Here is a 25435-nt window from a genome sequence, read left to right as displayed (position 1 = left end):
CATGGAGAGGAGGGCGCTTGGGGCGGAAGTGCAGGCGCTTTTGCCACCTGAAGCCGGTGCTTCCCCCTGCCTGTGGCTGGGCCGGCTGCGTCCAGAGGGAAAGCAGGAGGCCAGGGGGCCTATGGAACCTCCTGCTGCAGGAGGGAAGCAGAAAAGGGGCAGAAGCTCCGGGCCCCCTGGCTCATCCCGGGGCAGGCGCTTGTCGGAGGGGACCGGGCCCCGCTCCCAGCGCCTCCTTGGCCCGAGCGAGGGCGCTGGCCAGGCTCCTCCGCCCTCCTCCGCCTGCCGTGGCCTCGGGCGCCGCGCTTCTGCCTGGGCGGAGCCAACCCCGCCAAGCCCCGCCCCGCCGGCCGCACCTGATCCTGCTGCCGGCGACGCTACCTGCGCGGCGGGCGGAGTGCGGACCGGAGTGACGTCAGCGCCCCACCTGGGAGTGGGCGGGGCCACGCGGCAGCCCAGGCAGCGAGCGAGCGAGCAAGGAAGGAGAAGGACCAGACGCCGACGCCGCGAGACGGAGCGCGAAGCAGGAGCGAGCGAGCGCGCGCCCGCGCCCCGACGGCTCGGTGGGCCTCGCTTGCGCCCGGGATGGGGCTGGCGCGGCGCCCTCCGCCCGCGGCGCCCCTCCGCCTGCTCCTCTCGTGCCACCTCCTGCTGCTCCTGCTGCCGCCGGGGTCCCCGGGGGCGCCGCCCGCCGCGCGGCCCCGCATCGCGCGCCTCTTCCCGGGTAAGACCCCCCCCCCGCCTTAGCCGCGGCGACCAGGATGGCGGGCAGCGGCACCGCCCTCGCCCCTCGCCGTCTGCCTGGCACGCCCAGGCGCAGCGCGCGCTCCCGGGGGAAGCGGCGTCTCTGGGCGCCCCGCCCGCCCGCCCGCCTGCCTGGCACGGCGATGCCCGAGCGCCTTTGCCGCAGCCGCGGCGCTGCCCGTTCCCGCCGCCGCCCGCCGCCTGGAGGGGAGGGGGGATGCCCGCGCCTGGGCGCAGCTGGCCCCGCCAGAGCCGGGCTATTGTCTCCGTCCCCTGCTGCGCGGACCCGGCTGGGCGCGGAAGGGCGAGGCCGGGGGCGCGGGGAAGGCGCTCGCCCGGTCCCGGCGCTCGGAGCTGGTGCGGGGCAGCGGGGGCGGACCAAGGGCTGCTGGCCGGGGCTCAGGGGGCGGCCGTCTGGTCCCCCGGCAATGGCACTTCTTGCTGCAGCGGGTCCCGGGGCAGGTGGCACCCGATCAGTCCGCATGGGCGAGGGTCCGACCGGAGCGCTGGGGTGCTTGAGGTGCTGCGGGCCGCCAGCCAAGCCTGCAAGATCTTGTTGGCCTCTTGGCGTTGGAAGCGACTCCCTGGGGCCAAGCCCTGAGCCCCCTGCCTGCCTCTCAAACCCCCGAAAGAGGAGGAGTGGGACGGGGAGGGTTCCGCGTCTAGGGCAGGCTTTGCTGGAGCAACACTGCGCAGCAAGCAGCGGGAGAGAGAGCTAAAGGAATCGAGCAGAAAAGGGGCAAAGGCTGCGGTGAGGAGGCCGCCGTGGAAAAGGGGGGGATTTAAAACCTGGAAGACCTTTTTAAAATGCCCTTTGGTGGACCAGGTGCAAGGTAAACCAAGGAGGGTCTAAGGGCAAGAATGGTTGCAGAATTTAAAGGGGGGGTTACAGTTATTCAGCACTTTGACAAGCGGGTGGGTCAGAATGTAGGATTGAAAACAGCAAATTGCGAGCAAGCAGCATGTGGTTGAACTCTAATTCACTGCCACAAGCTGTAGTGATGATCCTCAACTGGGGGGGGCTTTAAAATAGAATTAAGACAAATTAATGGGGGATGAGACTATCAGTGGCTCCTGCCATGACAGCCATGTTCTGTCTGGGGATGCCCAGCAAAGGTCTCTGGGAATCCCAAGCAGGGAGGGCTCACAGGTCCTGCTGGAGGACTTCCTGGAATAGGCATGACAGGCTTGATCCTAGACCAGGGGTCAGCAACCTTTTTCAACCTTGGGCTGGTCTACCATCCCTCAGACCATGTGGGGGGCCGGACTATATTTTGGAAAAAAATATGAACTAATTCCTATGCCCCACAAATAACCCAGAGATGCATTTTAAATAAAAGGACACATTCTACTCATGTAAAAACACACTGATTCCTGGACTATCCATGGGCCGGATTGAGAAGGCGTTTGGGCCGCATCTGGCCCACGGGCCTTAGGTTGCCTACCCCTGTCATATACTGTCCAGGACCGGCTATGGAAGGCTTGCACCAGCCACTTGCAGCGATCCACAACCTTCAATAGATGGCAGCTGAAATGTGCTCTACGTGGGGCTGCCCTTGAAGACAGTGCAGAAGGCACATATTATACCAAGACCAAGACTGGTTGGTGCTGTGCTTGAGGGCCTGAGTCAAAGTGCTTATGGGGTTTCTGTTTGCTTTTTAAATATGTTTTAAGTAAGATTTTCCAAATGTAACAAGTGTGTGTCTATTTTGGCATGCAGAGCCCTCATTGACTTGCTCCCAAACACCTGAAGCAGTGACAGCTGTCCAGACCCACCTAGATGTTGGGGTCTGCAGGGAGGCCTTGCTGGGAGCTCCACTGGATGTGTGTGTGTGTGTGTGTGCACGAGAGAGAGAGAGGCTCTTCTTCTTGGTGGCCCCTGAGATGGTGGCACCCAGCGGCACCTGCCCTTATTACTGTATGCATGTCATGTTAGGTAACAGTGTGCCTTTTGTCCAGGCCTTTTGGGGTGGAGGATGAGATTGGAATATCCCTCCTCTCATCGCCGTGTTGTTGCTGTTTCTGACTCCTCTTGATTCAAGTTCGTTTGTGGTCCTGTAACATTTCTGTGTTGCCTAGTTTGCTTCTTGTAATGTGTTGTTCGTCGTCCAGCCCTGGCCTCCATGGCGAAGGGCAGGCTGTAAATGCGCAGCAACATATAAAAATCCTGCAGCAAAGAGTTCTGCAGTTGAAGCAAGTGTTGCATCTCTTTGGCTTGATTCTGCCGCTGGTCATTTTGCCTGCATGAGCCCAAGGCTGCCATGAAGGACGCTTGGTTCCCTCTGTGCCTTACAAGTCCTGCTATGTCCTCTAATTGGTTCCTTCCCAGCAACTGCTCTGGCTTCCTCCTTGAGGACATTGTTGCAGGTTGTGATTGCTTGAGTTGCCCTGCATTTTTAGTTATGCTCCTGGAGGCCCTTAGTCCTACTCACAGCATTCCAGACAGGAGCCAGGGCAGGGGGCGCATCTAGAAACTCGCATTCCTCCCTAATTCATGTAAGGCAGAGGGCCTAGAACAGGGGTCAGCAAACTTTTTCAGCAGGGGGCCAGTCCACTGTCCCTCAGACCTTGTGGGGGGGGGCGGACTATATTTTGAAAAAAAATATGAACGAATTCCTATGCCCCACAAATAATCCAGAGGTGCATTTTAAATAAAAGGACACATTCTACTCATGTAAAAACATGCTGATTCCTGGACCGTCCGCGGGCCGGATTGAAAAGGCAATTGGGCCGCATCCAGCCCCCGGGCCTTAGTTTGGGAACCCCTGGCCTAGGAGAAGGAAGTCTCTTGTTCAAATCTCACTTCTGGCCTGAAATGACTAAGTAGCCTCAGGCATCATCATGACTTCCCCGCTTCACCCCAGTGATGGCTAAGTGAGATGATATACAGGAAGTGCTTGGCACACTAAAGCTTTTATACCAATGCTCAAGACTGTTACTTTTTTTTTCAACTCGCATAAGATGAAGCAGCAATCACAGATGATGCGATCAGTTCTTGTTTTTCTCTGAAACCCAACAGCTTGGGGACGTTCTCTGTGCATTGAGCTACCAACATGAGTCTGACCAAACTGTGGGAGGCAGTGCAAGACAGGAGTGCCTGGTGTGCTCTGCTCCATGGGGTCACGAAGAGTCGGAAACGACTAAACGACAAAACATCTCGGGGAACAAACAGAGCGGAGGAGAATCCCTCTCCCTTGTTCTGCCAGAGGGCAAGGGCAGGTGCAATGGCCAATGCCCTCCCTTCCTCCCTTGCTTCTGGCTTGGTTTATAAGACCATCAGGAGAACCTGACTGCTGCTGAATCAGACCGGGGCGGGTGTGTGTGTGTGTGTTGTTCAGCTAGCCAGCCAGTGAGTGGAAGTTCCCGTGCAGGACTTGTGGGCGATTCCCAGCTGCTGAGCGCTTGCTTCAAGCCCTGCTATACTGGAGAGCTCCAGTTGGGAACTCCAGGGAGGACCCATTCCCACAGGAGCTTCTATTTAGTGCCTAATGCAAGCCCCCTCCAAACAACAGGGAGACCCTTTACTTGCCCCACACCTGACCCCCTGCCTGGAGTCCCTAATTAATATGTTCAAAAGCGCAGGTCCCAATATGAACCTTTGGGGAACTCCACTTTCTACATCCCTCCTTTTGGAGAATTTATTCCCACAATCTGCTTCCTGCTTATTGAGCAGTTCCTGGGCTACCCGGGGCCTCTCCTCTTACTCCACAACTTCCAAGTTTCCTCTGGAGTCTTTGGCAGGTAGTTGACACCTGAAGTGTGATGTCATTTGGATCCTTTCTGTCCATCAGCTTGCAGATATTCTTCAGGGAACCCCAAGAGCAGCCTGGGAGGCAGGAGCTTCCCCTGAAGAAGCTGTCCTGCTCTGCTTCTGCCTGGCCTGCTCTGCTACCGGTATCTGCTTGGTCATTGTGTCTCTGACAATATGTTCCGCCACTTTAGCCAAGCGGTTTGTAATTTCCAGGATCCTCCTGGATCTCTTTTTAAGAATTGGTGTGTGTCACAGATGGGTGTTGGCTACTCCCGAGTAAGCACTCCACACATCCTCTGGATTTTCAGCGTTTTATTGTGCATGCTATATACAGTGGTGAGATGTCTCAAATCATGTCTGCTCTGCATGGGGCAGAAGCCCACAATGGCGTCTCGTGGGCTCTGACCCTCCTTTTAAGACTGGGCATCCAAACGCCCCTCCTCCTTGCTCTATGGGTCCTGCGTGGTCCCAAAACAGGCTCCTGAGGTGCCGTTCTACTTACTCCCTCCTTTCCAGTCCCTGCTGAAGCTAGCTCCACCCCTGCTTCCCTTCTCGCAGCCTGGAGCTGAGCCTTCAGGACTCTGCAGAGCCCTGGACCATTCTTAACCCTTCCTGTTCCTGGTTTTCCCTCCCAGACTTGTTGCTGCTCTCCCATCTGATGGAAGTAAGCAGAGTGGGCTGCTCTCTGCAAGCCCTCTCTCTTACATCCACTCCCCCTCCAGGCTCCCCCCTCCCCCCTTTCTGAGGCCTGGGTTGCCTGGTCTGATGTCTGTAAAGAGGGCTGGAAGCCTGACAGGTCTTCCTCCTCTGCTGTAGTGTGTGTAAAATCCTGTTCCCAGTCGGTGCTGGGTGGCTGGTCCGTGTAGTTCCCTCCGTTGTCATCCTCCTCCTCCCTCTGGACAATTGCTTCCAATTCCCGGAGGGCTCCTTGGGTCTGCGTCTCCCAAGCTCCCCACCTGGGATCGCCCTCCCCCTCTGTGTCCCCTGTGCTACTGACATGTGGTGGTTCGGATCTGTGGGAGAAAGGAGCGTACAGTTCCAGTGTGCGGCCCTCCCCTTGCATGGTGTGCGTAGGTGCCTCCGCGTTTTGGGAAGCAGGAGTGCCCTGCCTAGCCATCAGACATTTTAACCCCCCTCCCCCCTTCGGGAGCCCGGGCTCGCTGTGGCCCTGTAGACCTCCTCCTCTTCCTTTCTTTCTGGAACCTCTTGGCTGCCTTCTCCCTCCACCCTTCTGTCTAGTGTCTTTTGTGTGATTTCCTCCCCCTCCCTCCTGTCAGGGTCTTGTGTTGGATGAGTGTTACGTCCTCTGAACCTTGGGCTTTCCCTGAAGCGTGAGAGCAAAGACCTGTGACCCACGGGATGGACCTTTCTCGCTGTAGGTACTTCCCCCCTGAAGGTGACAGGGTTGATCTGTGTCAGAACCTTGAAGGGCCCCAGCCTTCTGGGTGCCAGCTTCTTCCCCCTTCCCCCCATGGGAAGGCCTTCTGACCACAGCCATACCCTGTCCCCTCCCTGGAAAACCTTCTCCAGTCCCCTGTGATGGTCTGCCCCCTCCTTGTAAGCCTCATTGCCCCTTGCCAAGTCTCCATCCAGTTGTTGGGGTACTGTCTCCCTCCTCTCACCCCATGCCTCAATAGGTGGTCCCCCAATCTCCCCCTCCCCCTGCTCTGGGAAGGCTCTGGGGTTTCGCCCAAGACTGGCCTTACTGGGTGTGAGCCTCGTGAAGACGTGTACTGCATGCCCCTCCGCGGGGTTGTCATGATATTGCTTGAGAATCTTCCCTCTGAGGGAGTTTTGGGGCATATACAAGGCTCCATTGCTAAAGAGTAACCCCTCTTTCTCTGCAAGCCCTTCCCCTGCCCCCTTTTCCTCCCTCAAGTCCCTCCCTATGTTCTGGGTAAAAGTGTCCTCTTTGGTGAGTTTGCTCAGTTCCTCTTCCTTCATCCCCGTCTCTGAGGATTCGGCTTCTTTTATTTTCACGATGGCCACAGTGGCTGCGCTCTCTCGGTGTTCTCCTCCTTTCCTGCAGTGCTCCTTGCCGTCTGCATCTCCAAAGGTGAGATCTCCCTGGCGCTGGCTGCCCACAGGGTCATTGTCCATTAAGTCCAAAGCTAGCACTTCTGAGTGCTTGTTCACTGTCATCTTCCGAGAGGGGGTCTGTTGCGTGACCTCACCCTCCTGCAATTCCCTGCCGCCTATGGTCAAGATGCTCATGGGCAGCTCCCTTGGGAAAATGGGCATCTGATTCTGCTTAGCCAAGTCCACCGATAGGAAATCGTTGCTGATGCCCCTGCGGAGAAGCCCGACTGTCTCCTGGGTCTGGCCTCTTGGCAGCTGCAGACTCACTTCCATCTCTTTGTCGTGCTGTGGGGTGTTACAGGAGGGCTCAGTTGTTGGTGCTCCGCCTGGCCCCTCCCCTCCTGATCTGGCATCCAGGCTTGTGTCTGTGCCTGCCTGTTCTCGCCATTCCTTCCTCGGGGGGCAGTGTTCCACCAAGTGGCTGGGTGCATTGTAAAGGCATCTCCCGCCTTTCCCTTCCTTCTGTTTTCCCGCGTCAGCGTTTGAAAGTACCCGCGCGCGGGCTTTGTCCCTCTGCATCACATCTGGCTGGAGGGGTCTGTGCTGGGCTGCAGCTGCCTCCCCGGGACTGTATGGGAACTTGTGGCCGCTGCCTTTCCCCTCCGTCTGTCCCCTCTGCCCGGACTCGCCTCTCAGCCTCCTGCACTTCCACGCCACCATGCCTCTCAGCCTTAGAGCCAGCTTGTGCTGAGGGTCGCCCTACAAAGTGCTGGCCCGTGGCGGCAATCAGCTCCTCAGCCCTCCTGAGTGTCCTCTCTGCTTGTCCAGCCTCTGCTCCTCCGGCTTGGCTGTGTTCAGAGCTGCTCGGTTCACTAAGCCTGGCTTCCCCTGTGCCCGGGTGCCTACCTGGTGCTTGAGCCGTTCCATAGTTGCAGGGTGCTGGCTGCAGCTTGCTCTCTGCTGCTCCCCTCACGCGTGCCAATCCTTCCTTGGCATCTCTCTCTTCCGATTTAGATGCTGCCACGTTCCCAGGTCTCTCCCCTTGGGGTAGCCATCAAAAGATTGTGGGCTTGCTATCACAGATGGGTGTTGGCTACTCCCGAGTAAGCACTCCACACATCCTCTGGATTTTCAGCGTTTTATTGTGCATGCTATATACAGTGGTGAGATGTCTCAAATCATGTCTGCTCTGCATGGGGCAGAAGCCCACAATGGCGTCTCGTGGGCTCTGACCCTCCTTTTAAGACTGGGCATCCAAACGCCCCTCCTCCTTGCTCTATGGGTCCTGCGTGGTCCCAAAACAGGCTCCTGAGGTGCCGTTCTACTTACTCCCTCCTTTCCAGTCCCTGCTGAAGCTAGCTCCACCCCTGCTTCCCTTCTCGCAGCCTGGAGCTGAGCCTTCAGGACTCTGCAGAGCCCTGGACCATTCTTAACCCTTCCTGTTCCTGGTTTTCCCTCCCAGACGTTGCTGCTCTCCCATCTGATGGAAGTAAGCAGAGTGGGCTGCTCTCTGCAAGCCCTCTCTCTTACAGTGTGTGTTGGTCATGTTCGAGTCCTCAGATCTGGAAGCTGATCTGAGGGACAAGGGACATTTTTTTGTTTGCAGATCAGCCATTTCACATGTTTGTTCTTTGAGAACTCTCAGGTGGGCCAGAGGCTTGGGCCAAAGTGTGTGTTCCCTTTTTGCCTCATTTCTCGGGGAAGCTGCTCTGACTCTGTTCATTCACCATGCTGGCATCCTCTTGGCCTTCCTTGATCTGCAGATATATGCAGATACTAGCTTTCATTATTGTGGCTTTGAAACACGCCCAGGCATTCCATAGCAATCTGACCCTTTTTATATGGCCTTTTTAACGGCCCCCTCATTGGGGGAAAGTTTCTTCTTTTGAAGTCTGTTGTTGATGCTTATCTTGAATGGGAGACCACTTGGGCTACTGTTCTCAGTCCATTCAACAACACCTAACATTTCACACCAATCTGGTGACTTCTGTTTCAGTGTGTCTGTCTGAAGAAGTAAAATAAAAAAATTCCTTCAGTAGCACCTTAAAGACCAACTAAGTTTTTATTTTGGTATGAGCTTTCGTGTGCATGCACACTTCTTCAGATACCTGATAGATGTGTCTGAAGAAGTGTGCATGCACACAAAAGCACATACCAATGAGAAACTTAGTTGGTCTCTAAGGTGCTACTGGAAGGAATTTTTTTATTTTGTTTCACTTCCACACCAAGTTCTGGGAACCACTTTGGATTAAGCCCAGCATTGCCCTGTCTCTGGTTGGTTCCTTGGCCAGCTATTCTAGCAGACCGTCATGGAGGGTGTGCTCTGGTCACACACGGCCTGCGCTGGTCTAATTGAAATTGCCCATGGCTGCAGCACTTCCTTCTTGGGAGGCCTCTCTGAGTTCATGCTCCATCTCAAGATCACCCTGGGTGTTTGGGTCCCCAGGGCTAGATGTCTTTAGGGGCCCCCACTTTGCAGGCTCTACGCTGGACTCCTTGCATGTAGACTGGCACCCTCACATCTGCAGCCAGCCAGCATCCAGGTCCCTTGGCAAGGGCTTGCCCGTATCAGGGCTGTCCTGCCTCCCAGAAACCAGGACAGCTGCCCTCGGGTCTGGCGGGAGAGCTGAGCTGAGGTGCCCAGTGTCCTCTAAAAGGGAACAAGGCTGGCCAGGCTTTGTGGTTAGTGGGCAGTGGGGAGAGGCTGCATGCCTGGCAGGGGTGAGGCCTTGCTTCTCTTCAGAGGAGACTCTGCCGCTTCCCACCCGACTGGGGAGCCTGCCCTGCCCCCCCCCCCCCGGCCTCTGGTCACACACGGCCTGCCTTGTCTCTGTGTTGTGCCTGAGGCCCTTAGCCTTGGCCTCCTGCCCCTGGAGCACACTGGGGTGTTTGTCTGGGGGCTGTGCAGGGGCCGCCCGGCAGCTCAACCCCCGTGGAATGTGGGGCCACATCCAGCTGGGTGCTCAGCAGCTTGCCGGGAAAGGGCAGGTTGAGTGCTGGGATTCTGCTGCAAGAGGGCGGAGGCCAGGATCTCTGGGGTGCCCAGCTGGGCTCTCCCCTTGGGCTGCTCCGAAAGGGGCCTGGGCTGGGGCAGGATGGCTCCCTTACCCTGCCTGATCTGACCAGCCTCTGCAAGGAGGGGCCCCATTGTCTCGACAGGCGTCTCCATAGCCAAGTCTTATGCAAAAGGTGGGAAGGGAGAGTGCAGGTCGGGCTCCGTGCAGGATGTGGGAAGGGTCATGCGTTTTATTTTGAGAGAATTGCAGACAGCTCCTATTCTGGAATACCAGGGTGGGGGGGGGCACAAAAACGTGTATTTAAGACAGCAACATCCCAAGCACCAGAGGATGATCAGCAGGCAGCCATGGAAACCGGAGAGAATGGCACCCCCAGCCACTTCAAAAGCGTCTCTGGGGTGGGGCTGAGCCCCCTTCCTCCCATACAGGCTCCAGAGGGGGTGACTGCAGCTCATAGGCGGAGTAGAAAAGCTTGCAGGGGGTGGCAGATGGTTTTTATTGGGGTGTGTTTGGGGGTCTCGGGACTCAGGCTTCCCCCAGCAAAGAGTCTCCACCAAGGAAGCCCCCCAGGGGATTCTGGGGACAAAGAGGCTGCAGGCTGCTTGGGGGGATCTTCAGTGGAGGGTCCCTCCATGGGGCCCCACCCAGGCATCCCCCCACTACTTGCTCCCCCCACGTGTGTTGGAGAGTGGGGACTGGAAGGGGTCGCCCTTCTGTGCGAAGTTGACTGGCTCCCTCTGCAACTCAGAGCCAGGCTCGTCTCCTGGGCACTGCCTGGCAGTGTGTCTTGTGATGGCTGGGGGCCTGTGCCAGGTTTCCAGGGCTGTGGGTTTAGGCAAGCCACTGAACAGTGCTGCACAGGGAACCACAAATACCTGCAGAATAAGGAGCCAAAACGGACTGAATTCTGTACATCAATAGATTTTAGCAGGGAGGTAAAACCTTTCAGTGTAGGAACGCTGCCTTAAGCCAAGTCTTACGCATTGGGGACCCTGTAGCTCAGCACGGGCAGGCAGCAGCAGCCCTGCAGGGCCCAGGCAGGCATCTCAGCCGACCCTCCTGGCAGCTGCTGATGGTCTTGTCCTGGGCTGCAGGGTCTCTGGGTGCCCCTTTCCCATGGCTTTGGGGTGTGCCCTGCTCCCCAGACCTGCAGAAGGGGCAACTCCTCTGCCTTCCTCTGCAGTGGCCAGGCGGGTGCTGCTCCTTGGCCAGCTGGGCAGGGACGTTCTTGCCTAGGCGGAGTGATGTGGCCTGTGCATCTGACTGTGGCCTGGGGCTAGTTTAAGTGGCGGCTGCCAATCCCAGAGAAGGGAGGAGCCCAGCCGGCAAGAGGCCTCAGGGGGAGGCTGGTCCTCTGGCATCTTTGCGGGCCCGCCCAGGTGCCAGGAACAAGCCGCTGGCGGGTGGGCGGGGCTGTGGGTGGGGAGTCCCTCTTGGCACTGCGGAGTGCCTGGGCCCCATTTCCCTTGGTCAGAGGGTGGTCTTGAGGGGTGGGGGGCTGGCACATCTGGCAGGGGAGCTGCTTCCTTGGCCCCACTCCCTCCAGCTGCCTGGCCTACTCTGCCAAGAGGAATGGGGCCTGATTCCTCTCTGGGGCTGCATGTCCTCCATTGGGCAGCCTGGACGCAGAATCTCTCCCTCTGGCATCAGCAGTGCAGCCCTGGAGTGGGGAAGGGCCCTTTGCTCTGAAACGGTCCCCCCTGGGGGCTGTGGGGCTGCCTCTATGGGACCGCCAGAGCCCCCAGCCCTGCTTTGCCCGTTGTGCGGCACCTGACTGCTTGCAGCCGCGGAGGTTCCCCTTTAATTAGTGGCAGGGATTTCTCCGAGGCAAAGCCAGCCGCTGCCTTATCTGCTGCAGGGAACTACCATCACCCACAGAGATCAAGTTCCCACACTGGTGCTTCCCACACACGCTTGGAGGGGGGTGCAGGGGGGGGGGCTCAGTGGTTACTTGAAGGCTACTGAAATGGCGGACTTGGCACTGATTCCTGCCTGGGCGGGGGCAACTCCCTTTGTCTCCAGTGAGTCTTAACCCCCCCCCAATGCAACCTCCCATGCTGTTCAGACGGCCCTTCCTGGAGCTGAAGGGGCTTTGAGAAGCAGGTGTGGGGCAAGATGGGGGGGAACACAAGGAGAGGGGAGCCCCACATGCACTGGGTCGTTCCAGCTCTAGAGCTCTCCTCAGGTGCTTCTGGGGGTGCCAAGCCCCTTGGTTTTGCTTCTGTTGTGGGGTGGTGGCCCCCGAGCAGAGCAGAACACCTTGTGAGGGACCCTCCTTCCCTCATTGTGGGAACCCCCCTCCCAATATCTACTGATTCTTCTTTCCACTTCTTCCTTCACCTGCCTGCCTTCCTCTGGGCCCTGGTCTCTCACTGGCTCAGTTTGGGGATCAGTACCAGAACCCCCCCCCTCCAATGATATGGTTGCAGTGGGGAGGGTGCCCCTTTGCTGCAAGACAGACCCCCCCCTCCGAAAGGGCCTTGGCTCAGACAGGATTTTGTCTTCAGCCCCCCCATCCTTGTGACCGTCCTCTGGACACTTTCCCATTTGTCCAGCCCTAGACAAGGCCCTTTAGGTGAGATGGCAAAGCAAAGCGAAAGTGAGTGGGTCCATTAGGACAGGCCTGCGTCAGGCCTTTGGGCTGCCGTATCCTGCAGCTGACTCATTCTGTAACTTGTGGTCTCCTTCGAAACCCTGAGATCCTTTCTATACGACTGGATGACCTTTAAGGTTCCTCCCAATTCTCTGATTCTATCAGCCAGATGACACCACCCTGCCTGTTTTTTGTGCATCGGCTTATTCTTCCCCACTTAAGTGCAGAATTTTACATTTAATCTCTGTTGAAATTCCTTTTGTTAGTTTTCTCCATCTGTTTCTGTTGACTTCAAACTCCAGCAATGGCTGTACTTCACCATCACAGGCCTTTTGTAAAGGGCTTTAAAAGAGGATTAGACAAATTCATGGAGGAGGAGAGGGCTCTCAGTGGCTCCTAGCCCTGGTGACTACCCATGTTTCTCATATTTTAAGACACCGTCTTATATTTATTTTACTCAAGAAAATAAGCCTATGGCTTATTTTCGGGGGTGTCTTATTTTTTTAAAAAATTACCTCCTCTTCCTGTTGCTGCTCGGCGCCCGGAACTGGCTGATGCTGCGCTGGTGGGCGCTTTGTATGCGCTTCAGCAGGGCACGCTGCTGGGTCCCGCTGGGTCAGCGCTCGGAGCGGCGCGCGCTGCGGCTCTTGCTGTGTCCCGCCGCCGGGTCGGGGCTCCGGAGGCAACCTGCTGGGTCAGCAGCAGCAACACAGCAAAAGGAGGAGGCGGCCTGCCGGGTCGGCGCCCAGCAGCGCCGCGCGCTCCAAGCCCCAAGCCAGCAGGAGCGTTGGGTCCTGGAGGGTTGGGGCGCTCTGCACGCGCTGCTGGGTGCCGACCCGGCAAGCTGCCTCCTCCTTCTGCCGTCTCCTGGAGGCTCGGGGTGCTCCGCATGGCGCTGCTGGGTGCTGACCCAGCAAGCCTCCTCCTCCTGCCGCAGCTGGCATTGCTGCTGCTGGCCCCTGGAGGCTCAGAGGTGACCGGAGAGGTGCGGGCAGCCTCACCTCTTCCTTGGCGCCCTCCAGAACGGCGCCTACCACTATGGCTTATTTTTGGGGTGTGGCTTATATTTCTCAAATGCTTGAAAATCCTGCTACGTCTTATTTTATGGCTACGTCTTTAAATATGAGAAACACGGTATGTTCCTCCTCAGCTACCAGGGACAGAATCCAATGAAACTGAATGTTGGAAGATTCAAAAAGATAAGAGGAAGGAGGCAGAGGCAGTAATGTCTCTGACTGCCAGTTTCTGGAAACCACGGGAGGAGAGAAGTCTCTTGTTCTCACATCCTGCTTGTGGGTTTTCCAGAGGGATCTGGGAGAACAGGATGCTGGACTAGATGGGAGGGGCTGTTGTAGTTCTCGGCAACTTCGATGGCTTCTTAAAAAAAAGGCTATTTAACTCACGTGGTAGATTCTGGTGGCAGAGGTGGCATGCAGAGGATGGATGGAGGTGGGGGCAGATTGGGAGAGGGGCCCTACTTCCGTGGGGCAGCATGGCGAGGCAGGGAGGCCCTGGCCCTGGGAGCCCCGTGGCTTGTGCTCTGGGGGTGGGCTCAAAACAAGATGAAGAAAGATGGTTTCCTGCCTTGGGTGGCCATGTGGGATTTTCTGTGCCTGGGCCCTGGGCTGGGGCGTTCAGCCCTGAGCCAGAAGAATGTGGGCCCAGCCCAAGGCTTTGCTGGCTGAGCTCCAGCCTGGCTACAGAGCCACTGGTGCTCCCTGCCAACCCAGCCTTGGGGGACTTGGCTCTGCCTGCCACCTTGCATGCCACTCCGGCCATGGCCTGCTGTCACCGCGGAGCATCTGGCCTGGCCGGGGACGATGGTGGCAGCTGCCCCTGCCTCTCTTCCCCCACTCTCAGCAAGGCGGTTAGTGCAGAAGCTTTTCTGTGGCGCTGCTCTGGCCTCTGGCTGCTCCTTCAGATTTCTGCTCTCAAAAGATGTGATTGTTTGTGGCTCTCTGCGTGCTTGTGCTCAGACAATGCCTGCCAGGCTAGGCCCAGAGGCGCCAGCTCCCTCACAGGCTGCCCCACCCGCCCTCAGCCTTGAGCCTCTGTGTGCTGACAAGGAAGCAGTTTGAAAGCATACCAGTGCAAGTAGATAAATAGGTACCACTGCGGCAGGAAGGTAAACGGCATTTCTGTGCACTCTGCTTTCTGTCACATGGCCCCGTTGCGCCAGAAGCGGTTTAGTCCTGCTGGCCACATGACCCAGAAAGCTGTCTGTGGACAAACACCAGCTCCCTTGGCCTGAAAGCGAGATGAGTGCCACACCCCACAGTCTCCTTTGACTGGACTTAACTGTCCAGGGGTCCTTTACCTTGACCTTTGATCCTCTGGAGTGGGCCCATGAAAGGAGTGCCTGGGCTGGGTGGGTGGGGGGCAGGCCACCCCATTCCCACCAGTTGACTGGCTGCAGCAGCACTGGAACCTGTAAGATGGGGAGGGGCAGGTCTGTCTGCATCACTTCTGCATGCACAGAAACGGGAGGGGAGCAGTGGCCTTTGGGGTGCAAGGAAATTGAAGGAAGGTCTGATTGTCTCCCCTCAAAAATATTGCAGAGCTGGGGGGGGGAGACAGGGCAGGTTGACTCTCCTGTGAGGAAAGGACTTTTTTGTTTAGGGAAAAGGCAAGGGAAGTGGGGTACGAAAGAGGGGCATAGAGCCATGCCTGGCCGGGAGAACGTGGGCAGCAGAACAATCTTTTCCTCTCTTTCTCTTAACCCTGGGAGCTGTGGGCATCCGGTGAAGCTGAGGGTTGGGAGGTTCAGGGCTCTGCAAGTGTCACCAGCTGCCCACCTGGGTGGCAGTCCTGGAAGGCGGCTGGCAGGCAGCCTCTGTGCCGCTGCCCTTTTCTGTTGGCCCTTCCCACAACGCCCATCACCTGCCAGGAGCCTCCTGGGATGTTTGCTGAGAAGTGGCTGCCAAAGGTCAGCCTAATCTTTACTGGAAGCTTCCTGCTGGCAGCCCTTCCCCTTTTCTTCCTGCTCCTTGGGGGGGGGGGCTGAGAAATGTCCTGACAACTGCCCCCCAACAGCCTTCTCTTTGTTGGGCTTTCTCTTTGCCTTTGATAGCAAAATAGGGACCCCACCGGCTGCTATGCGAAAAAGGAAAGGAAAGCAGCAATTAAAGCACATCCTGTTAAAAGTGGCTGATTCTGCAACAAAAGCCCAGCCATTCCTCAGGAGGCCCCCTCTCTCGACCCCCACCCCAGCGACCCCCACCCCACAGTGGGGGAGAGTCTTGCTGTCAAGCAGGAACTTGTGGTGCCCCACATCCAGCCAGTCACTGAGAACCAGGCCCCACAGCAGGAGGGGAGGGCAGCCGGCAGCCCTTCATCGTGGCCAGAGGACTCTCACCTGCTGGGTCCTCCATTGGCATAAGAGGCTGTGGCTGAGCTGCTCAGGCAACCCTGCAAGTGGTTCAGGACTGCAAATGGTGGGCGCTGAGTGTGGCGACTGCCTCTGTGCCCGGACAGCTCTGGACATGGGGCAGGTGGCACCCAGGCATGGCTTCCATTGGGTGGGCGCAGCTGGCACAGGCTGGGGCCCCTCTCCTGCATCCTGAGAGGGCAAAGGCTGGAGGTGATGCTTGCTGTCACCGTTTATTTTATTTCATTTTTATTGAATTTTTATACTGCCCTATACCTGGAGGTCTCTGGGCAGTTCCCAGAAAATATCACAATATAGAAAGTCAAAATAAGGATCTGGTGTAGGGGGCAGCAGGGGGGAAAGATCTTTTGTTGGGTTATGAGACATTCTAGAGTGGGAGTAGGGTGAAAATAAAAGGTTATGTTACTAATTGATAAAAATGGATTGAAAACAGTCTGGCTGATTAAAGTAAATAAGAAAATATTAGAATATTAGGTAATGAAATGATGGGATATAAGGGATTTGCCGAATTACAGAATAATAGAATCGTGGAGTTGGAAGAGACCACAAGGGCCATCCAGTCCAACCCCCTGCCAAGCAGGAGGTTCTGATTGCGAGGTTTTGTAATTTAAAAAATGGGGTAAGAGAAGTAGAGAAGTATAAAATATTATAATTGGGAAAATGTGTTATTATTTGAATTTAAAATGATGGAAAATCTTGGAGGAGGTTATAGGCTTAGAGCTAGAGGCAGTTGATTTTGTTGATTGAAATTACTGTAGATAGTTTTGTTACGGTATATAAAAATGTAATTGAAGTTATGATACAGTGGTACCTCGGTTTATGAACACAATTGGTTCCGGAAGTCTGTTCATAAACTGAAGCGTTCATAAACTGAAGCGAACTTTCACATTGAAAGTAATGGAAAGTGAATTAATCCGTTCCAGGTGGGTCTGCCGCGTTCGTAAACCGAAAAATTGTAAACCGAGGTGTTCATAAACCGAGGTTCCACTGTATATGGAACTACTAAATAATAATAATAATAATAAATTTTTATTTATACCCCGCCCTCCCCAGTCAAAAACCGGGCTCAGGGCGGCTGACACCAACAGAACCACAATAAAACATAAAAACAATTAATTAAAATACAGATTAAAATACAGTATTAAAATTTAAAGTGCAGCCTCATTTCAAGTAGGCCATAAGTGGCTGACATCAACAGAACCACAATAAAACATAAAAACAATTAGTTAAAATACAGATTAAAATACAGTATTAAAATTTAAAGTGCAGCCTCATTTCAAGTAGGCCATAAATCCAAGCCATGAGGGAGAAAAACACAGGGGTCAGGCTGAGTCTAACCCAAAGGCCAGGCGGAACAGCTCTGTCTTGCAGGCCCTGCGGAAAGATGACAAATCCCGCAGGGCCCTGGTCTCCTGGGAAAGAGCGTTCCACCAGGTTGGGGCCAGTACTGAAAAGGCCCTGGCTCTAGTAGAGGCCAATCTAGCCATCTTATGACTCGGGATCTCCAGAATATTATTGTTTGTGGACCTTAAGGTCCTCTGCGGGGCATACCAGGAGAGGCGGTCCCGTAGGATTAAAGAGGATTAAAAATTGAAAATCAGAGAGGGGGGAATTGAGGAAGTCCAAATAACAATGTTAAGGGAAATTTGGGAGTAAAAACAATTTCCCCCCCTTTTTTAATGGTTTTATGTTTTTGTAGTATTGTATTTTTTATTTTTATATTGTGTTTTATGTGTACAGTATGTGTTTTATTAGAAAATGAATAAATTTCTCTAAAAAAGAAAGTCAAAATAAGAACTGTACCCCAATAACACTCAAGAACATGGGAGGGGGGTGGCCTAAAGGAGGCCCTCCTGCTGCCCCCCAACTCCTTCTCCAATGCTGCGTTGTGGGAGGGGGGCAGAGCTGGCCCCTCCTGGCAGTAGCGGGGGGCTTGCATGTCTTTGGCTGCCCCCATGCCTGGCGTGTGCCTTGGGTGCTGTGTGCCGGCCAGTCACCCGCGGGTGCTCTCTTTGCAGAGGTGGAGGGGCTGGTTCAGCGCTTCTCTCACGAGGCCATTTCCAACTACAGCACCTTCCGGGTGGATCCCCGATCCCACACGCTCTACGTGGGAGCCAAGGACACCCTCCTGGCCCTGCCCGTGGGCACCATCAGTCAGGGGGCCAAGAAGGTGAGCTGGGTGGCAGCCGAGTCCCCATGGGATGGTTGGGGGGCTGGAGCCCCATGGCCCCTGCCCTCCTTTTGCCTCTGTCACTTGGGCAGGGAGCAATTGGAGGGGGGGCTAGCAGGACAAGGCGGTGGGTTTTTTTGGGGGGGGTGTTTCTGCCATCCTGGCCAAGGCGCCTCTCTGCTGGGCCAGGAGCATCAGAGGGTGGCCCTGCCTGCCTCCCCCTTGCTTGGGTGAGGATGCTGCACGGGGGGGGGGGCAGGAAGAGTCCTCTTTGCCGCATTCCCCTGGTGGGGAAGGGGGAAATGGCCACTGGGAAGCCTCAGGGCCTTTCTTCCCTCTCTTCCAGATAGCCTGGAATGTGCCTGAGAATCTCCAGATCTCTTGCACCTTGAAAGGGAAAAAAGAGGTAAGTGCTGCTGGGGGGACCGACCCTTGGACTCTTCCTCTTTCTCTCTTTGGGGGCTCTGAGTGTTGCTGTGGAGAGGCCCATATCTTGGAGCCCCACAAAGCCAGAGCCAAAGGCTCCCCCCAAGGCCAGAGCGCTCCCCTCCCTGGAGTCTCTCCCTCTCGCACCCGGCTGACGGCTGCCTCCCTCTTGCCTCCCAGGCCGAATGCCACAACTTCATTCGCATCCTGGAGTTTGCCAACCGGACGCACCTCTTTGTCTGTGGGACCTTTGCCTTCAGCCCCCAATGTGGCTACATTGTGAGTGGCTGCCTGTGTGTCTGCGTCTTGGGGGGGGGTCTGTATTGCTTCCATTCTGACTGGGGTAGATGTCTTTCAGCCTTGGGGAGGGGCAACTCTGCAAAACCCCTTAGCACCTGCTGGAGGGGTTTTTTTGGGGGGGGGAAGGGGCCCACAACCCTTTCCATGCTGTTCACATGCAGATATGGCTGTTCGTAGCTTTGGACAGTCTTCTCGAAGCTACGAACATGAGTTTGACCAAACTGCGGGAGGCAGTGGAAGACAGGAGTGCCTGGCATGCTCTGGTCCATGGGGTCACGAAGAGTCGGACACGACTAAACCACTAAACAACAACAACATGGCCGGGGGGGGGGGGTTCCTTCCTCTCTTGCAGAAAGTGAGAGACTTCCACACTGTGGAGCGGCAGGAGAGCGGACGGGGGAGGTGCCCCTTTGAGCCCCTGCAGCCATCTGCAGCCATCATGGCAGGTATGGAGGGAGGGGCGTCTGGCAGAAGGTGCAGCACCCACAAGCTTTGGGCCACCTCAGGTGCCTCGGGAGTGCCAAGCCCCTTGTTTATGCTTCTGTTGTGGGGTGGGGGCCTGATCCTTCCCTGCCCTCGTCCAGTTGCCCTTCTGGCTTCTCCTTGCCCTGGCCTTTGCCCCTCTTGGCTCCTCCCCTTTTGCCTTCAGCCTGGCCGCTCTGCTGGGGTGCACTTGCACCCCCATCTATGAAGCCTTGAGGTGGCCCTTCCCGCTTTCCTGCTATGCCTCTTTGCCCCCTAGATGGTGTCCTGTATGCAGCCACAGTCAACAACTTCCTGGCCACGGAGCCCATCATCTCCAGAGCCACAGGGAACCCTACAGAGTTCATCCGAACAGAAAACTCCGTGGCCTGGTTGAACGGTGAGCCAGCGAAGGGAGCAGCTGCTGTGGTTGGGCAGGGTGGTGTCTTGGGATGAGGGTCTGGCAGGGGGGCTGGAGAAGTCCTTGCATGGAGCTTTGCTTGTTTCTCCCGCTGGCCAGATCCCGAATTTGTGGCCTCGGCTTTTGTGCGGGAGAGTGAGAACGGTGAAGATGACAAGATCTACTTCTTCTTCACGGAGACTGCGCGCGAGTATGACTTCTACGAGAAAGTCAAGGTTGCGCGCGTAGCCAGAGTCTGCAAGGTCAGTGCCCTGACAAGGTGGGGGCTGAGGCCTGGTGCTCAGCTGGTTCTCCCCCCTTCCCTGGAAGACCCATTTCCTCCTTCCTTATGGGGCTTTGACCCACTTCCTACTCCAGCCGGCCTTCCACTCTTTGCCACAACCACCTTGGCTCAGTCCCCCTGCACCATCTCCCCCAACCCAAAATGTCTGCTGGGGTGGGGGCTCCTTGCTGTGCCTGCATTGCCCCCTCCTTCTCTGCCCGCTTGTCTGCAGGGGGACTTGGGAGGCCAGAAGACGCTGCAGAAGAGGTGGACAACCTTCCTGAAGACGCAGCTGGTCTGCTCAGACCCCGAAAGCGGCTCTGTCTTTGGCATCCTGAAGGACATGGTCACTTTGTCCTCAGACAACTGGAACGCCACCGTTTTCTATGGGATCTTTGCAGCCCACAGGTGAGGGAGGCGAGACCCATGGCAAGGCCCCCTTTGGAGGGGGGCAGAGTAGGAGGGAAGGTTGGGCTGCTCCACCAGGCAGGCTTTTCTCTGCCCGGATGTGGATGCTCTGGGGGGGGGGGGGTGTGAGGCGGCAACATCAACAAGGGCTCTTGCTTCTCTCTTGCTGGGACACCTTGTCCTGCCTGCCACACCTGGGCACAGTGCCAGCCAGCCTTGGCAGAGGCAGCCAGCACTAAAGAGGGAGGAGCAGGACTTGGCTGGGTCTGTTTCTGGAAGGCGGAAGGAGTGGCAGGGCACCTTTGCAGGGCTTGGCTGCTGGATCAGGCCAGAGGGGAAGCCCCAAAGCTGGACCTGAATGCCAGCCGCCCCTTTCCTGTGCTTGTTGCTCAGCAAAGGGGTTTCAGAGGTAGACAGCCCTTGGAAATGGGGGCTCCACTCACTTACTGTGACACACAACTGGCAACCCTTGCTCCTTTCAAATAATCATTTTTGGGTTGCATAATGGAGGACTTTGCTCTCATCTTTCCTGGATTCCTTCCCAGCCAGTTTCATTGGGGGCCGAGTTGGAGGTGAAAGGGGGAAGCCCAGTGGCAGAATGGCTGGCCTGGCAGGGGGGAGGCTGCTTTGGTGGGGGGGTGTGCTGTCTCAGCTGGCAGAGTAGGGGTCAACTCCCCCCCCCCGCCCCCTGAGTGAGGCTGCCTTGCTGGTGTCTTTCAGGAAGGAGGGGAGCGCCATTTGCGCCTACAGCCTGCACGACATCCAGAGGGCCATGGGTGGACGCTTCAAGGAGTTCCGGCGTGACTGCGACAAGTGGACAAGTGTCATGCAGGACGATGTTCCTGACCCGCGGCCGGGGGCAGTGAGTGAGGCCCTGGGGGGGGGGTGCTGCATTGGGTGATGGGTCGCCTGGGCTTGAGCAAAGCCCCCCCCCCCCGATCCTGAGCCCCGCATCCTCTCCTCCCCTCCCCTCAGTGTGTCACCAAGAGCCTGAAGCTGGAGGGCATCGGTTCCACACTGGCCCTCCCGGACCGAGTCCTGACCTTTGCTCGTGACCATCCTCTCATGGACGAGCCTGTCCACCCGCTGCCGGGCTCTCCGCTGCTGGTCCAGCTGAACACCCAGTACTGCCGGCTGGCTGCCCACCGGGTCAAGGCACTCTCTGGGCAGGAGCATGATGTCCTGTACCTGGGAACAGGTGAGGAGGTGGCTGGGCAGCAGGTGGGCATGCCAAGTGGGGAGGCAGGTATTGGAGGGGGCCAGGCTGAACTGCCCTTCTGCTCCCCCAGAGAACGGACACCTGCACAAGGTGGTCAGGATCAGGCCAGAAGCCTCCGTGGTGATAGAGGACCTGGAGCTGTTTGCTGTACCTCAGCCCATCCGCAATCTGCAACTCCACCAGGTGAGTGGCTGGTGGGTCTGGCTTGGAGCTTGCTCTCCTCTGCTGCCCAGAAGGCTCAAGGGGGACAAGGGCCAGTGGAATCTTCTCTCTGGCCCTGAGACCCCCATCCAAGAGGGCTGGACTTGACCTTCTTTGCCCTCCTTTTGGAGGAGGGGGTGGAGCCTGGCTCCTCTTGAGGGTCCAGCCCTTCGTGGTCCCTTCCAGACAGTGGGAGGCTGAACTGGGAGCTCACCAGTTGCCAAAGCAGCTTTTTGGGGGGGAGGGCTGCGAACTGCCATGGAAGGACCATTCCCCAAACAGCCAGGGTGGTGGCTGTGTGAGTGAACAGGGAAAGCTGCCCCTCCCTCCTTCTTCGAAAGGGAACAGCTCCTGATTCTCCCACCTCTGCTTTGCTGTCTGCAGAATGGGCAGTACAGCACTTGGGTGGGGGCGGCTGCTCCACATTTGCCTCATGTGGGAGATGCTGTGCCCCCGATGGACCTTTCCCCCACATGAATCTTTGCAGACCCCCTCCCTCCCTCCCCATGAGCAACACTCTCTTCTTGCTTCCTTTGCAGAACTGGCTCTTTGTGGCTTCCGACAGCGAAGTGACCCAGATCAGCACCTCCACCTGCGCCACGTACAGGACATGCCAGCAGTGTGTCCTGGCCAGAGACCCGGCCTGTGCCTGGAGCAGGGAGCGGGGGGCCTGCAGGGACCACCACGGGCAGGCTGGGTGAGTGAGGGTGGGGGCTTAGGGGCCCAGCTGCGAAAGCAGAGCTGCCAGGGCCCAATGCAGCCGGCCCGGCCTTCCTTGGAGCAGCTTCAGGGGCACCTCTGCTTGGAGTTGGTAGAGCCTGGAGGGACAGATTCTGCTGCCAGCCAGGTGTAGGGATTGGGGAGGCCACCACAGACATAATAATAATTATTTATTGAATTTATATACTGCCCTATATCTGGGGGTCTCAGGGAGGTTCACAAGATAAAATCAAGATATAAAACCACAAACTCTCAAAGCAGGAGGCTCATTGGGTGTTGGGCCTCTTGGAAGGCTGCCTCTTTGCCCAGCTGCTTTGCTCAGCAACTTCCCCCTTTTCTTCTCCTCAGCCTGGTCCAAGATGTGACTGCAACCAAGGTGCTGGCGCTGTGCCCCACGGAGGAAGGCCTTGCAGGTGCGTCCCACCCTCTCCTGCAGAGAGCAAGTGCTTGGGGAGTTCTCTCTGACAGTCAGCTGTGGGGCGGGAGAGGGGGAAAGGTGGTTTCGGTGGAGTTCCTGCTGCCCTCCGACTCCCTCGCCTGCCTTTTCCCTGACAGAGGCTGCCCCGGTGGTTGAAATCCTGGCCCCCCTGTCTGCCCGCGTGGTCCTGCCTTGCGTCCCACAGTCTGCCTGGTCCAGCTGCGAGTGGCAGATGCCTTCCCAAGACACCTCTGCCTACGTCCTGCGCAGGGATGGGCTGGAGTTCACGGCGGCCTTAGCCACGCTGGGCGAGTACAGCTGCCACTGCACAGAGAAAGGGGTGGGCGGGGTGGTGGCTGCCTACAGCCTGGTGCCCGGTGGGCCGGGGGCCAGCAGTGCCCCTCGCTCAGAGGAGCGCAGCTACAGTGTCCTGGTGGGGGTGCTCTGCTTTGTGCTGGGCGTCCTGGTGAGCAGCGGCTGCCTCCTTGTGCACGAGCGGCGGAGGAGAGAGCGCCTCCAGCGGGAGCTGATCTGCCGCGAGCGGAATGGGCTGGACCTGATGCAGTCGACCACCACCAGCTGCAGCCACGAACCCCAGACGCCCAGCTCCCCCGAGGATGAGCGCCACCCACTGGCCAACAGCAAGAAGAACGGCAGCCTCAATGGCTACCCCCACCTCTACATCAACGAGCTGGACACGGAGCAGGCCCGCATCTACCTGGCAGGGGTCCCCTTGGCCAAGTGCGACGAAACCTCCATCTAGAAGGGGGCGTCCTGCTCACTCTTGCCGGTTGGCTCTCTGGAAGTGGCTGCCATAGGAGGTTGGCTGCCCCACTGCACCAGGCTGCTGAGATCTCTCTGGGGCAAGTTTGTTTCGGGGCCTTCTGGGCTGCTGCTGCTCCTAGCAGAAGGGCAGGCTGAGTGACTCCTTCCCATGTTGGGAGGCCAGAGGGTCCCCCTGGCTTTCTGGTGGCCAGGGAGAAGCAGGGAGCTGTGAGAGAGGCTGCAGGGCTGGTTTCCAGGGCCTGGAGAAGCCCCTGACTCTGCCTGAGTGATGCTTACTGGAAAGTTTGGTTTGCCTGCCTGCCTGCCTGCCACCCTCTCTGCAGAGGCCCTTCTGCCCGAGCCTGCCAGGCTCAGCCATGTTGCCCGAGGGGGCCATGAGTGCCTGGCCCTGGGACCTGCTGTGAAGGACGTGCCAAAATGCCCAGTGAGGGGCGGTGCCTTGGCACATGGAGCCCCCTTGCCAGTTGAAGCGGCAGCACCTGGAATGTTTACTGGGGGGGGGTGACCTGTTCCCCTCACCACCCACCTCCATTTCAATCCCTGCATCTGCTCTTTGGACAGAAGAAGGCAGTCAGACTGTCCCGCTCCTCCTAGCAGATTCGGACTGATAAATGTGAAGGATGCTCCATGTGGGAGCAAAGGACCTTTTGGAATACCTCCCTCCTGCTCAGTCTTGGAGGGGCACAGACTCTGTGGTTCCCCACCTTTTGAATGTGGCCAAATGTGTACCCCCTTTGATCTCATATCCTGGATCTCTGCCTCTTCCCCCCCCCCCTTTGATGTCCCACAGGGTTTTTGCTTCCCAAGAAGTTGTACCAGGGACCATCTTTCTGTGAAACGGGTGTTGTGCTCTCCTACTGTTGTATTTTGGTTGTTTTAATTTCTTGGTTTTGTGACTTATTAAAAGGGATGAAACTGAGGAGCACAGTGTCTCTGGTGCTCGAATCCTGCTTGCTGGTTTCCCACAGGCTGCTGCTTGGCAGCTGTGAGAACAGGATGCTGCTCCAGGTGGGCCAGTGGCCAGGCTCTGCTTATGTTTTTAGTTCCAACTAGCAGGAGGAGGGGTGGCCTGGCCAGTGGGGGTGGGGGTGGCCTGTGCTAAAAGTACCCCTCCCCCTGCTGGCCTGGCCACAATCCCACACAAGCCAAGTTGCAGGGGGGAGCCTAGGCTGTGAACCCTCCTGCCTGGTCCTGCCACAGCAACCCCTTGCCTGCCTGCTCTGCAACCTTTCAGAGAGCCTTTGTGTCTGTCTCCAAGCTGCCTGCCTTGGGGCATGTTTCTTCACCTGCTCTGAAGTGCATTTGTGCCCAATTGTTTAAATTCACCAGAGCTGCCTGGTTGGCATAGTTGGAAGGGATTCTAAGGGTCATCTAGTCCCACCCCCTAAACATACCCAGTTCCTTCAAGCATTCCCTGTAATGCTTCGTTTCCAGAGCCTTGATCATCTTGGTTGCCCTCCTCTGCACAGGTTCCACATAAAGTGGAACATTCAGAAGCGGACCCCCACGGATCATGTAGGGCAATCTAGAGGACCCCTGCTAGAGGGCCACACAACCTCTGCAGATAAGGCCTGCATGTTTATGCAGCGATTATTCTCCTGACCCCACCCATTCCCGGGGTGAAGCTGCTGCTGTTACACAATTTTGTGTACCAAGGGTGCGACTCTGGCCTGGTTGTCGTTAGCGGAAAGACTGTAGCCCTTTGCCCCAGAGAACAGCCCCTCCCAGTTGGGCTTGCCTCCTCCCTCCCAGAACAGGGGGGTGACTTTTCTCCCAAGTCACGCGAGAGGCGCTGAGCTCTGCTCGCTGCCTCTGCTGTTTCCTCGAGGGTCGACCCACGGAGTCTCCCGCGGGGCGGAGAACGCAAGCGGAAAAGCCACACTGCCGGGGGTTGGGCTACATGTCCTCCGGGGTCCCCTTCCAGCGGTCCGCCTCCTGCAGAGGGCGCTGGGTCAGGCTGCCCCGCCCACCTCACCGCCCCAGTTCCACCTCCCGGCCAGAAGGCGCAGCAACGAGCATAAGCCCCGCCCCTCAGGCCCGCGTCACATGACAGCGATCCTAGGGCTGCCTCGGAGCCACTTCCGGCTCCGCCTTTCCTTCCGAATCCAACCCCCTTCGCCCTGCGCGGCT

General features: G+C 57.3%; 1 protein-coding gene across 1 annotated transcript; it reads left to right on the top strand.

The window, feature by feature from the left end:
* The first annotated feature begins 502 nt into the window (after positions 1 to 502).
* SEMA4F (ssemaphorin 4F) lies at positions 503 to 24227 on the top strand. Its single transcript, XM_035134533.2, has 14 exons — positions 503 to 724; positions 17531 to 17682; positions 18029 to 18088; positions 18289 to 18387; positions 18761 to 18854; positions 19151 to 19270; positions 19391 to 19533; positions 19786 to 19961; positions 20682 to 20823; positions 20937 to 21159; positions 21251 to 21363; positions 21921 to 22078; positions 22450 to 22514; positions 22657 to 24227. Exons 1-14 carry the CDS (start codon positions 586 to 588, stop codon positions 23280 to 23282), a joined length of 2310 nt encoding a protein of 769 aa, XP_034990424.2. The 5' UTR covers positions 503 to 585; the 3' UTR covers positions 23283 to 24227.
* Positions 24228 to 25435: the final 1208 nt, after the last annotated feature.

Source organism: Zootoca vivipara, chromosome 9 (genome assembly GCF_963506605.1).
Source record: "Zootoca vivipara chromosome 9, rZooViv1.1, whole genome shotgun sequence".
NCBI lineage: Eukaryota > Metazoa > Chordata > Lepidosauria > Squamata > Lacertidae > Zootoca > Zootoca vivipara.
This window is presented reverse-complemented; position numbering and strand designations above follow the sequence as displayed.

Coding starts and splice junctions, on each gene's coding strand:
- SEMA4F (XM_035134533.2), top strand. CDS start 586: ATGGGGCTGGCGCGGCGCCCTCCGCCCGCGGCGCCCCTCCGCCTGCTC. Junction 18,089..18,288: donor CCTTGAAAGGGAAAAAAGAG/GTAAGTGCTGCT, acceptor CTTGCCTCCCAG/GCCGAATGCCACAACTTCAT. Junction 18,855..19,150: donor ATCTGCAGCCATCATGGCAG/GTATGGAGGGAG, acceptor TTTGCCCCCTAG/ATGGTGTCCTGTATGCAGCC.